The 12737-nt window shown below is 32.7% G+C and overlaps 1 protein-coding gene across 2 annotated transcripts; it reads left to right on the forward strand.

The window, feature by feature from the left end:
• Positions 1-566: 566 nt before the first annotated feature.
• Positions 567-4655, forward strand: LOC120191229 (ACT domain-containing protein ACR3-like). 2 transcript variants are annotated; one of them, XM_039194206.1, is made up of 10 exons: positions 567-753; positions 1459-1573; positions 1662-1714; positions 2048-2159; positions 2298-2343; positions 2453-2567; positions 2828-2895; positions 3053-3670; positions 3759-3863; positions 4178-4655. In XM_039194206.1, exons 4-10 carry the CDS (start codon positions 2089-2091, stop codon positions 4502-4504), a joined length of 1350 nt encoding a protein of 449 aa, XP_039050137.1. In that variant the 5' UTR covers positions 567-753; positions 1459-1573; positions 1662-1714; positions 2048-2088; the 3' UTR covers positions 4505-4655. The 2 variants fall into 2 exon arrangements, with proteins under 2 accessions (XP_039050137.1, XP_039050136.1); XM_039194205.1 differs by lacking the exon at positions 1662-1714.
• The last annotated feature ends 8082 nt before the right edge of the window (positions 4656-12737 follow it).

Here is a 12737-nt window from a genome sequence, read left to right on the forward strand (position 1 = left end):
ATATTATTTGTTCTACCAGAAATGTTAATTTCGCTAGTTAATTTCCGATAAAAAATAATATTTTAGGTAACGCCTAATATTAATATTTCTGATAAAATATAATGTTTAAGTAGAGTTTAATATTAACATTCTAATAGAATAAATAATATTTTATGTAGTATTTTACCAAAAATAATAAAAAAAATAATAACATTTTTAATATAATCTTTTCCCTAAACGTTTATTAGACTGTCGCACCTTAAAGTTCAGTTACACGTAATCATCCCTAGAGTTGAAGCATATTTAACCATTAAAATATTGCCAGTACTTTTAAAATCATCCAGGTCAGCACCATGTGAAATGTCACGCGCTCTATCGAGAGTGGGTATAAACTTAAACTTACACAAAAACATAACAAAAAAGGAGTTGGGTCGCCGCGTCATTACTGAGTAATTAACAAAATATTTTAATCATTATGCATCAGATTTAGTTATTTAAACCCAAACGCCACTCTCAATTGTCTGTCCATCTTTGTTCTCTTGTATTATCCTGGCTTCCATTTGCACTGATGAAATATATTAGAAAGCAAAGCATTGATCAATGAAAGTGGTATATTTCAACGTAGAGAACCACAGAATCTCTCTTTTTAAAAGATCCATTCATTCACCAACTCAAAGAAGAAGAAAGTTTTCTCTTTGGATTTTCACTTCTGTTCCCACCATAGAATGTGAAGAAGAAGAAGCAAAATTGTATATCCTGAAGGTTTTTTCAAAGGTAATTTAGATTCTTTTCTCTAACATCTCTTTGGGTTTTCATTTTCTATCTGAGAAATGTTCGTTTATTTCTGTGTTTCTCTCAAGAATTTGCAGGTTTCCTTCTTAGATACAACTCAGATAAAGGGATATTCAGCTTGTTTTTGTTGTTTTATAGTTTATACCATGAATCTTGATGCAGTTTCACGATTACAAAATATATACACAAATTACCCACTTTACTAGTGTTATGTACTTTTTATTTTTCTTAAGAATTGATGGTTGTGATGACATAATTAGGATCTTTTTAGTGGCTGTATATACACTGTTTCTGATGCAGATGATGGGGAAAGACAAGTGTAAATGTGTTAAGAATCAAATCCTTATGTCAATTTATATATGTTTTGGTCAATTTTGTTCTGTTCTTTTTCTTTGGTAAGTACTAATTCTAATCATACAGTACTTTTGGTTCCCGGTTCGGTTTCGTTTTTCCTGTACGACACCGGAACCAACTCTATCAAAATTAAGCATTATCTTATAGAGGAATGAATCTTGAAAGGTATCTAACAATTAAAGGTAGGATTCAAAAGGAATGCATTGCATTCTTCCACTTTGTTTGCAGATATATGCCGATATGATGATACTAAAATGATTTCGAATCGTCGATATAGCTAGATTTGCATTAGCTTATGTACATTTATTGATTTTTCTTCCACTTTGTTTGCAGATATTTGTTGCCAGAATCTGAATCTGATTTCCGTCAACCTGGGATTGCCACATTAGGCAACCTTAACTACAACCTAAATCATCAAAGAAGACCCTTCTTGTTTTCTTCGGAAACGGTAGTTCTCTTCCTGTCATAGACAGATCGAAGATACTCTCTGTCATTATAATTTACAGCTCCTCTGTTTGCTCCTCGATTACATGCAGTTTGATATAGAACTTGCGAAGCTTGGCTTTTTCAATTTGATTGTTCATATCAGGTAAACTTTACTTTCGTTTGATGCATCCACGGATAACTTTCGTTTTGATGATTGCATTACAGGCTTCTTATAAAAGATCAGCTAATTCATGCATGATGTTCTCCTCCATTTTCGGATGACTTGCAATACTAGAAATCATTCTGTGAAGGAATTACTTTTAGCTTTAGAGGGTAAATTATGGATATATTCCATATGTTTATAGCCGTTGGACGAATATCTTGTATTGACATGCTTAAGTTAAGATCGGTCTCGAAAGAGATAACGCAAAAGATTCTTTTCTTACATAAATAGTTGATGTATATCACCTGGTAACTAGGATTTGCTGTCATACAGATCGAGAAACACATTCAGATTATTGTGAAGCCGCGGTTTAAATGGCGAAAGTTTGTTGGCCGTACTTTGATCCTGAGTATGAGAACCTGAGTGTCAGAATCAATCCTCCAAGGTTGTCTCTTTATCCACTTGAATTTTCTTTTTCATGCCAAAGGACAGACGCAGACCATTTGAGAAGACTTTCAGACACGTTTAGCAGTGAACATCATTGCGTAGTTGTAACTCTGTTTCTCGTACCTTTTTCTGGCAGGGTGTCCGTTGATAACACGAGTTGCAGCAACTGTACCGTTGTAAAGGTAAAGTTTCAATCCAAAACAAATTTAATGTCTAACTAGATTTCGAACTTACATATACAGAATCAAACATTTATTGTGCTAGAGGCTAAATCACTTCTTTTGCGTATAGGTTGACAGCGTGAATAAACCCGGAATATTGCTGGAAGTTGTGCAAATACTAACAGACCTTGATTTCATTATTACCAAAGCTTATGTCTCCTCTGATGGTGGATGGTTCATGGATGGTATGATGATGATATATATGTATATATACACACACTAATATTTATTGTTTCCTTTATGTTAGGCTGTAGAAATTTTCTTCCTACATTATAAAGCAGAATGTGGTTTCATTCTTATTTTCAAGTTATCGATAAGCGTCGATTCACATATTTATCGATAAGCGTCGACTCACATAGTTATACCACATCTTCTTCCCTTGTCCCTCTCCTCCTTTTCTTCTTCCTAATACTGAGTACTTGATATTTTTTCCCTTTGCAAACAGTGTTTCACGTCACGGATCAACACGGGAAAAGGATCACCGATGTAAAAACTATCGATTATGTAGAGAGGGTATGCCATATCTTTTCCCCTCTAACTTATCTTCTTTTTCACTGCATTATACTGCTAGTAAAATGATGAATTTCTCCATCTCATTTCCCTCTTCACGAGGCCTACTGCCGTGTTATGCATCCGTAACCGACTACCATTTGCACTTTCCTTTCAATAGGTTCTAGGACCTAAAGGCCACACTATGGATGGGATGAAAAACTTCCCCGGAAAAAGTGTTGGGGTTCACTCTTTCGGAAATCACACGGCAATAGAAATCATTGGAAGGGACAGGCCCGGTCTCTTATCAGAGATTTCGGCTGTCCTTGCCAACCTTCACTTCAATGTTACCGTTGCAGAAGTATGGACGCATAATAGACGAATAGCATGTGTGCTCTATGTTAATGATGATACCACAGGCGGGGCTGTGAATGATCCAAACAGAATGTCTATTATGGAGGAGCAGCTTAAGCATATCCTACGTGGTTGTGAGGACGATGACAATGTTGCTCGTACCAGCTTCTCCATGGGATTCACACATATCGATCGTCGGCTTCATCAAATGCTGTTTGCAGATAGGGATTATGAAGGTGGTGGAGTGACATCGGAGTTGGACTATCCTCCATCCTTCAGACCAAAGATAACAATCGATCGTTGTGAGGAGAAAGGGTATTCGGTTGTTAGTGTCCGGTGCAAAGATCGAGCTAAGCTCATGTTCGACATTGTTTGCACACTCACGGACATGCAATATGTAGTTTTTCATGCTAACATCTCATCCTGTGGTCCCCGTGCTTCACAGGTAAACCCATCATCTGCCATAGCCTTTCCGAAAATGGTATTGGATACTTATACGTACATAAATCTTCTTAATGTCTTCTGAATTGTAGGAATATTTTATTCGCCACATGGATGGCTGCATACTCGATACCGAAGGAGAGAAAGAAAGGGTTGTTAAATGTCTCGAAGCCGCCATTCATAGAAGAGTAAGCGAGGTAAGTAGTATTATGTATCTAACTGAAATGTTCTGTTCATGCTAAGCCATTTTTGTTGTTAGATTCTCTGAATTCCGAATCCGGACGATTAAAATGATGTAGCTGTTCCTCAAATGTGAAACTCTGGAGTGTTTCTAAACTCTGAAATTCCATGCAGAAGAATGTGATTACTTAGAAAACAAAGCTATGTCATTGTTTCAATACAACATATTGTTTTTTCAGTGTATATTTACTGCAACTTCGTCCACGATTCGTTTCAAATCTCTCTGGTGAACATGTAAAAACTAGTACCATGACATCTTTAACGAACGCAGGGTTTAAGCCTGGAGCTTTGCGCGAAGGACAGAGTCGGTTTGTTGTCCGAAGTAACAAGGATTCTCCGAGAGAACGGGTTGTCCGTTCTAAGAGCAGGGGTCTCAACGGTCGGGGAGAAAGCAGTGAACGTCTTCTATGTGAGAAATGCTTATGGGAATCCCGTGGATGCGAAGACGATCGAAGCACTACGTGAAGAAATCGGACACACGATGATGCTTAATGTGAAGAAGGATCCGGCGAGTAGGAAAGCAGTCGGGGCCGAGAGCAGTGGATGGGCTAAAACAAGCTTCTTCTTTGGGAACTTACTGGAAAAATTCTTGGCTTGAGAAGAAGGGTAAAAGACCAACATCAATGTGTATTAGACCACTCCCGAACTGTATTGAATAATGCACGTCAACCATGGCAAAAGTTTGTTACCCCTACTTTGTTTAAAATTAAGGCTTAATTATAAAATAAATGTCCAAACTATAGTGTTTTTTATAAAAATGTGTCTAAACGTTTTTGAATGATTCATGTGTCCAGTATTATAGTCACTTTACGTATCCGGGTCATAAATACCGTTAATCTTTTCCGTTAAAGGACATATGTCATATTCTGATAATTTTAAAAATTTTATTCAAAATTAAAAAATTAAAATTATATTTAAAAAACACAAAATTTAAAGTAGCCACTTTAAAAATCTTCATTTCAATCCTTAAACTCACGTTGGCCGCCAGTTTTTACAGTCGACGAAACTCCACTCGATCTCAATTCCCCATACCATCAATAACCCTTGTACATAAATATTTTATGTATTAACCGTAGGTTATATGGTAACACGCGTTGCGGATGTTGCGTTTTTGTCGAGGCCTTTTGCCTATTGATAGTGCTGCTGTGGAACTTCTCCTGCTTGGAGCTTCTCTCTTCTTTTCCATTACTGTAGAGGCTTGGGTTGCTCTTTTGAGCCAATTTAAGCCTCACTTCTACCCTTTGCAGTCTATTTTAGGACCTTCAACCAATAAAAAATAGTTATAACATAAAAAACTACTGCCAACGTTCGATTAAATAATTATTTTAATATATATTTTCTATTTTAGCCTATTGATGAAAACGGTTTTGCAAATTATTTTAAACGCTTGAAAATGAAGAACTTTTTAAAAATAAAATGCTTGGGCCAAAATATTTCAAAAAAAATAACGATTATAACATTATCCATTATATACGTGTAAATACTTTATGATAACATTATACATGTATTCCCACAATTATACATTTTAATTTATCACATTTATATTGACTTTATATGTTGGGGTTTCACAAGAACAACCCGAATTGGACTATATAAAGACAGATTTAGAAATATTTATGTTAACAATATAAAAATTTTAGTGGAGTGAGTACAAATAAATTTTTAGGATGAATATTATTAATAAAATAAGTAATTTCCGAAAAAAATACAGATTTCAGGATGTACAGCCTTCAATGAATCTGCCACTGATCTTAAGCATAGGCAAAACTTCGCAGCGTCAGGAATACCTGTCAACTTTTTTATGTTTATTAATAATATTAAAAAAATATTTTTTAAGAAATAAATAAGATAAGTTCTTTGGAGTAGAGTCTTGCTTGCGAAGTACAAGTTGATGGAGCTGGTTCCAGATTCGATTAAGAGACGGTGTTACTCTCGATTATGGGCAGGGATTATATGGTCTGGGAAGACGTTCGGCAAAGTTTGGTTTGGAATATGGGGAATGGACATAGAATTAAATTCTGGAAGGATGCTTGGCTTGGAAACCTTGGATCTATGGAGAGCCTTTAATTTGTGGAACCTGATGAATCAATTAAATCGTTGCCGATTGCCTCTATGGTTGCACAAAATGGGGACTGAAAATGGGATGTGCTTTGTTCATGCTTACCACCCTCAGTACTTCAAATTACAGCCGTTAAACCACCTTTAGCATAAGGAGGAGAAGACAAACCAGGCTGGATATGGGAATCGAATAGACTTTTTCTGTATCTAGTGCTTATCGTTGCAGGTCTGATATCAATGAAGATTCTGAGGATCGGATATAGAAAGCTATTTCGGTATACCTGGGATTGCCGAGAGTGCATCTCCTCCTCTGATTAATCTGTAAGGGGCGTTTGATGACAAATGAGGAACGTTTGAGAAGGCATATGTCCGAGGATGCAACTTGTCCTTGTTGTAGGGCGATGACTGAGTCCTTATCTATTGTATTTCGAGAATGTTTTGTAGCCCGTGCTACTTGGATGGAGCTTGTTAAACCGTATCGAATTGATGAGTTTTTTGTCATACCTATGATTGATTAGATCAGTATCAACCTACAAAAGCCGGATGCCATCCCGATAGTTTCAGATGATTGGGCTATGTTATTTGGAGTCATTTTGTGGGGTTTATGGACAAGGAGAAATCAATCAGTCTTTCAACCGGAACTTATGATGGTAAGAAGTCGCCGGTTAATCATTGAAGTGAGTCAATCACAGACCCTTATGGCCATAAATAGCCCCCATAGGAAGATCCAGGAAGCTCGTTGGAAGACACCGCCGAGGAGTTGGTACAAAGCTCACACGAATGGTGCTTATAGACCATTATCGGGCGTAACAGCGTGTGGAGGGGTTATTAGAGATGGGAAGGGAATTGGATTAGGGGGGTTTTCAAAAAGCTATAGGAGTGTTCAAAGTGTTAGAGGCCGAGCTTTGGGGAGCTCTTGCAGGTGTTTAACTCGCTTAGGATATGGGGTTGCGACAGGTTGTGTTTGAGACAAACAGCAAAGAAACTTGGATGTTGCTTCAACAGGATTCTAACATGAGATGGTCTTCCACTTGATTTCGCATATAGTGGATATTATTTGTCGAGATTGGCCGCTGATATTTAATCATGTAAATCCAGAAGGAAATAGAATCGCCGATGCTATAGCGAAGTTAGCATGGAGTTTATGGTTTGGATTTCGAACCTTCAGCCTCCCTCCAACAGAGATCCTACCATTATTTCAAGCTGAGTTTGGTCCTACAGTGATCACGACAGTGAATATGACTTAATTTCTCTTAGCTAATGGCTTTATGCTACGTCTTTATATTCAAAAATAAATAAATAAGTTCTATTGGGCACTTCAACTAAAAAGATTAAATATTAGGGTAAAGTATAGTAATGGTCACTGAACTTTTCTAAAGCTTTCATTTAGGTCTTCCAACTTTTAAAACTTGCAATATAATCCCCCAACATTTAGTTTGTTTGCAATATGGTCCCTAAACATTTAATCCGTTTGCAATATGGTCCCTGACATAACTGTTAGGGGACCATATTGCAAACGGACTAAATGTTGGGAGATTGTATTGCAAGTTTTAAAAGTTGAAGGACCTAAATGAAATATTTAGAAAAGTTCAGTGACCATTACTATACTTTACCCTTTTATTTTACACGTGTAAACAAACAAATAAAGCAGCTGATACTTATATATATAAAGGGTAAACTAAAACTAAGGTCACTTAATTCTGGATTTAGTAATAAACATGTTACTTTTCTTCTAAAAGTTATAAATAAATCATTTAATTAAAATATTATTACACGAAAATAGTGACGTGACTTTATATAATAACGATCTTATTCTTTAAAATTTATATAATTTATTAATTTCATCTTTATTCGAAACAATTTAATAAATTTAATATTTAATATTTAAAAATTTAAAAAGCTTATCATTTTATTCTTTATTCTTCTCCGATCAATGTTATATTATTTTTTTATAGTTTTTATAGTATGATAATAGTCTAATACTAATGTGTTGCTATTTTATGACACAATGTAATTATTTAACTATTAATTTAATTTGATGGAGTCGTTTGATTTGATAGTATCGTAAAAAAATAGATTAATAATTTTTTATTAATATAGGATGATTACCATTGGTATTAAAAATATTAAATATAAATGATTAAATTTATTGAATTATTTTAAATAAGAACAAGTTTAATAAAATATATAAATTTAATGAATTAAAAATATTATTATATCATATTATATCAAACGTCCATTTCATTCTTAACGATAAGAAGAAATGCTTGTAATATTAATGTAACTGAATGATATGTTTATAACTTTTAAAGCAAAAGTAATTTGTTTGTTATTAAACCTATAATTAGGGATGGTAATGGGTCGGGTTTTTTGTCGATCCGATCCGACTTAAAAAATTTATATCTTACATCCGACTTGACTAGACCCAAAAAGTATATATCCTTCACCCGACTCTGACCCTACCCGTTTTTAGTGTATAAATTCATCCTGACCCGACCTGATATAAATTAATGATTTAATTAAATAATAATAATTTTTAAGAAAATTACATCATTATCCTCAGATTGAGTCGGGTTGGAGTTTTTTCACCCTCCATCTAAATCTAATCTGACCCAACCTCACCCCATAAAAATCGATCTGACCGGCTTGAACCCAAATTCTTTAAAAAGAATCCGACCTAATCAGATTGAATCGAATTGAAACATGTCGAGTGAAAATGCCATCCCTACCTATAATTAAGTGAAACAAGAGAAGTATCTATCCAAACTAGTTAATTCAACATTAAATTAGAAGAAAAAACAACCGTCTTTTTCTTTTAATTTAATATTCCACTGTCTCTACAAAAATACTAGTATTACAACAGTTGATGCCCCGACAATACTGTTTAAATTCATTACATATTGCCACAAGTTATTAATTATTGTATTTAATGTTATGTATTGTTACTATATGAAAATCATTTTTTTAATATTATAATAAATAAATAAATAACAGTATTTTTGAACCGGTGGCCGACTGGACTTGGAGTTTCTGTCTGGCGTAAACTTCGTCTGTTCCCTTTGGTCAATTCCCATTTTGAGTCCCCCATGATGCACTAAATTAAAATTCTGTCCTTATATTTTAATTGGACAAAATTCGTCCCTAAACCCAGATCAGGTCGGATTTTAAGTGAAGAGATAGAATATTTGAATCGAGTTTAGATCGATGAAAAATCCAGTCCAATTAGACCTATACTTATCTCTAATTTGAAAAAATAATTTAAAAAAGTATTTTAATTAAAATGTTATGTATTTAAAATAAGGGTAAAGTATAGTAATTATCATTGAACTTTTCTAAAGCTTTCATTTAGGTCCACTAACTTTTAAAACTTGCAATATAATCCCCTAATATTTAGTTTGTTTGCAATATGATCCCTCAACATTTAGTATGTTTGCAATATGATCCCCGATGTAATTGTTGGGGGACCATATTGCAAACGGACTAAAAGTTGGAGGATTGTATTGTAAGTTTTAAAAATTGGGAGACCTAAATGAAAGATTTAGAAAAGTTCAATGACCATTACTATACTTTACCCTAAATATTATTATGTGATCCTTGATTAGTTCACATTATTAAACTTTACCTTTTTTTTATCCTTTAATAAATTTTTAGTTCCACCCCGATGATATGATTGCCCTTGACTACTACAATGACCCTATTAAGGCTGTAAATGAGATGAGATAGATCGTGAGTTATTCGAGATCGACTCGATCAAGGTTCGATAAATACTCGGATCGAATGGACTCGACTCGAGTTCTTAACGAGCCGAAATGAGCTACTTGATATTCGACTCGAAAAGCTCGTGAGCAGCTCGAAAACATAATATATTAAGATTTTATTTTTTTAAAAATAAATTATTAATAATATTAACATTTATGTATTGTTTTTTTTAAATACAGTAAGATTTTCATGTATTTAAAGTTTAGGTTCGAGTTTGAGTTTGAGGCTTCAATTAAGTTAAGTTTAAGAATTTTTTTCTTCATTTCGAGCCTTTCCGAACTGCTCACGAGTTTCAGTTCAAGATTTTGAGTTCGAGTCGAGCTTGAAAATTTTAAACTCGCGAGTTTTCGAGTCAAGTCAAGCTTTATTTCAGAGATTTCGAGTCGAGTCGAGTCGATCTCAATACTACTCGAGCTCGACTCGGCTCGTTTACACCCTAGACCCTATATATCAACCAAAATGCACATTTTGTGAATTGTAAACCTTTGGTTCAGCCTATTTTTGCCCCGACTCATATTATTATTATATTTGGGTGACATCTAACTATAGGTTTTATTTCGAAATAACCATCATTTTTAAATTTGTGTCAATATGGCCACTAAACTATTTAAATAGTTTCAATATAACCACCTACCTTATTTACGACACTGGCATCCTATTTTGTTTTCTTCCATTTTGGCCACTGCTTGTATATGATTTATTTCTTTGGATTTTCATTTAATGCAATTTGTTCTTGATTTTGTTTTTAATTTGTCTAACGCCTTAATTTGAGCAATAACTTTAAAATCATTTATTCTAGTTATGTATTAAATTTATAGATTAAATCTCGTGTTCATATTTAGGCAGAAGAATAAAACTAAAATAACTTAATTGCATTTGAACCCAAATTTATAATCAAGCAAATCCTTAACCAATAGACTAAATCTAATATTTAGGAATCAATTAAAATATTTTTTATATATTATATATTATAGTTAATGATAGAAATAAAAATAGACAAATGAAGACTCAAATCTATGCCAATTGAGAATATGATAACACTTAAATTGCTAAAAAATATAATATATTATTTATAATAATTTAAGATTTTTATATTTTTAAATTAAAAACTAATTTATTTTTTTATTTATTTATTAACGATTATATATAAAATTATATTTAAAATTAAATTAAAATTTTATTTAACATACCCGAACTCATTCACGAGCACAATTTAAAATCAAAAGACATATTTATAATTTGAATCTTAAATATTTTTTTCTTACGATTATAATTTGAATATTAAATTATTTTTTAATGATTTCATATATATAATAATTAAAAAATAAATATGAAAATAATAAATTTAGTCATATTCTCACTTGGCCTAGATATAAATTCTCACTTATCTGTTTTTATTTTTTTATCATTATATATATATATATATTTATATAATTGATTCATAAATATTAGATTTAGCTTATTGGTTAAGGTTTGCTTGGTTACTAATTCATTTTGGGTTCAAATCCAATTAGGTTATTTTAATTTTTTTCTGCCTAAACTTGAACAAGTTATATAAATTATGTATTATCTCAATAACAAGTGTGGGAATTAAATAAGTGGTTAAGGCATGCGCAGGTTACCCTTGGGTGTCAAAACTCATCTTCGTTTATTTTCACTTCATTTCAAAAGGTGTCACGTGTTACCTTTTGATTGGATTGAAAATATATTAAATTAATTAAATTAAAATTTAAAAACCCTATAATCATATTATAACATGTGGCACAATTTGATTGGAGAAATAAATTTATTAAATTAAATTTAAATTTAAATTAGGACCTAATTAAAAATTAAGAAATAAAGTTAATATTGGTTATCAAATTGATTGATTCTAAAATTTGGAAGATTTAATCTATAAATTTAATACATGACTAGAATAAAAGATTTTTAAGTTAATGCTCAAATTAAGGCATTGGACAAATTAAAAATAGAATCAAGATCAAATTGCATTAAGTGAAAATCCAAGGAAACAAATCATATACAAGTAGTGACCAAAATGGAAGAAAATAAAATAGGGTTTAAGCATCACAAATACATAACTTTACAAGGACCTACACCCTAATTATGTTAATTTGATTAATTTTTACGTAAACATGTTTACTTCCTTTAATTGTTAACTGTAAGTGGCTATATTGAAACTATTTAAATAGTTCAATGATCATATTGATGCAAATTCAATGATATGCTTGCACTTTGTCCTTAATGTCATATGCATTTGCATATAGTTGCTAAGGGCGTTATTATTTTTAAAAAAACTCATAAATTATTTTTTTTAATGGTACCCCAAACTAGATTTTTTAGAAAAACACCCCTAAATTACACACGTATGACTACCTCGCGTCTTAAGAAAAACAAGTAAAGGGCTCGCGTTATATAAGAGGCGAGGTTTTTCCAATGTGGATACACTTTTCAGAGAATGCAATTTAATATTTCAATTGATAACCTCGCTTTATGCAGAACGCAAGATTTCCGGGATATTGAAATATCCCGAGAAATTTATCGGGTGCGATACTTCACATACCTCGTATTTTCCAAAAGGAGAGGTATGTAGTTTTCCAACCCAATTCGCAAGTGCTTATAGGTATGTTTGAGGGGTATTTTTGGGTATTTAATCTCAAAATGTTTTGTAATTTATAAGATTAGAGGTGTAGTATTTGAATTTGTCTTTCAGTTGAGGCCAATGTTGAGACATACGAGATATTGTAAGTTGGTTAAAAATCACGTTGAAAATGGTTTCAAAGCTTGTTTTGTGCATGAAGAAAAATGCTAAAATGGTTTGATAGGCATATTCAATGGGTTCTTTCTAATAGTTAATTTGAAAATTTTCGTAATTTATAAAATTATAGGCATAGTATTGTAACTTATCTTTTAATTGAGAGTAATATTGGCACATACGAGACATTGCAAGCGGAGTAAAAATCAAATTCAAAATGGTTTCATAGCTTGGTTTTCTACATGAAGAATATGCTAACATG

Source organism: Hibiscus syriacus, unplaced genomic scaffold, assembly GCF_006381635.1.
Source record: "Hibiscus syriacus cultivar Baekdansim isolate YM2019G1 unplaced genomic scaffold, ASM638163v2 tig00116965_pilon, whole genome shotgun sequence".
In the NCBI taxonomy this organism is placed as follows: Eukaryota; Viridiplantae; Streptophyta; class Magnoliopsida; order Malvales; family Malvaceae; genus Hibiscus; species Hibiscus syriacus.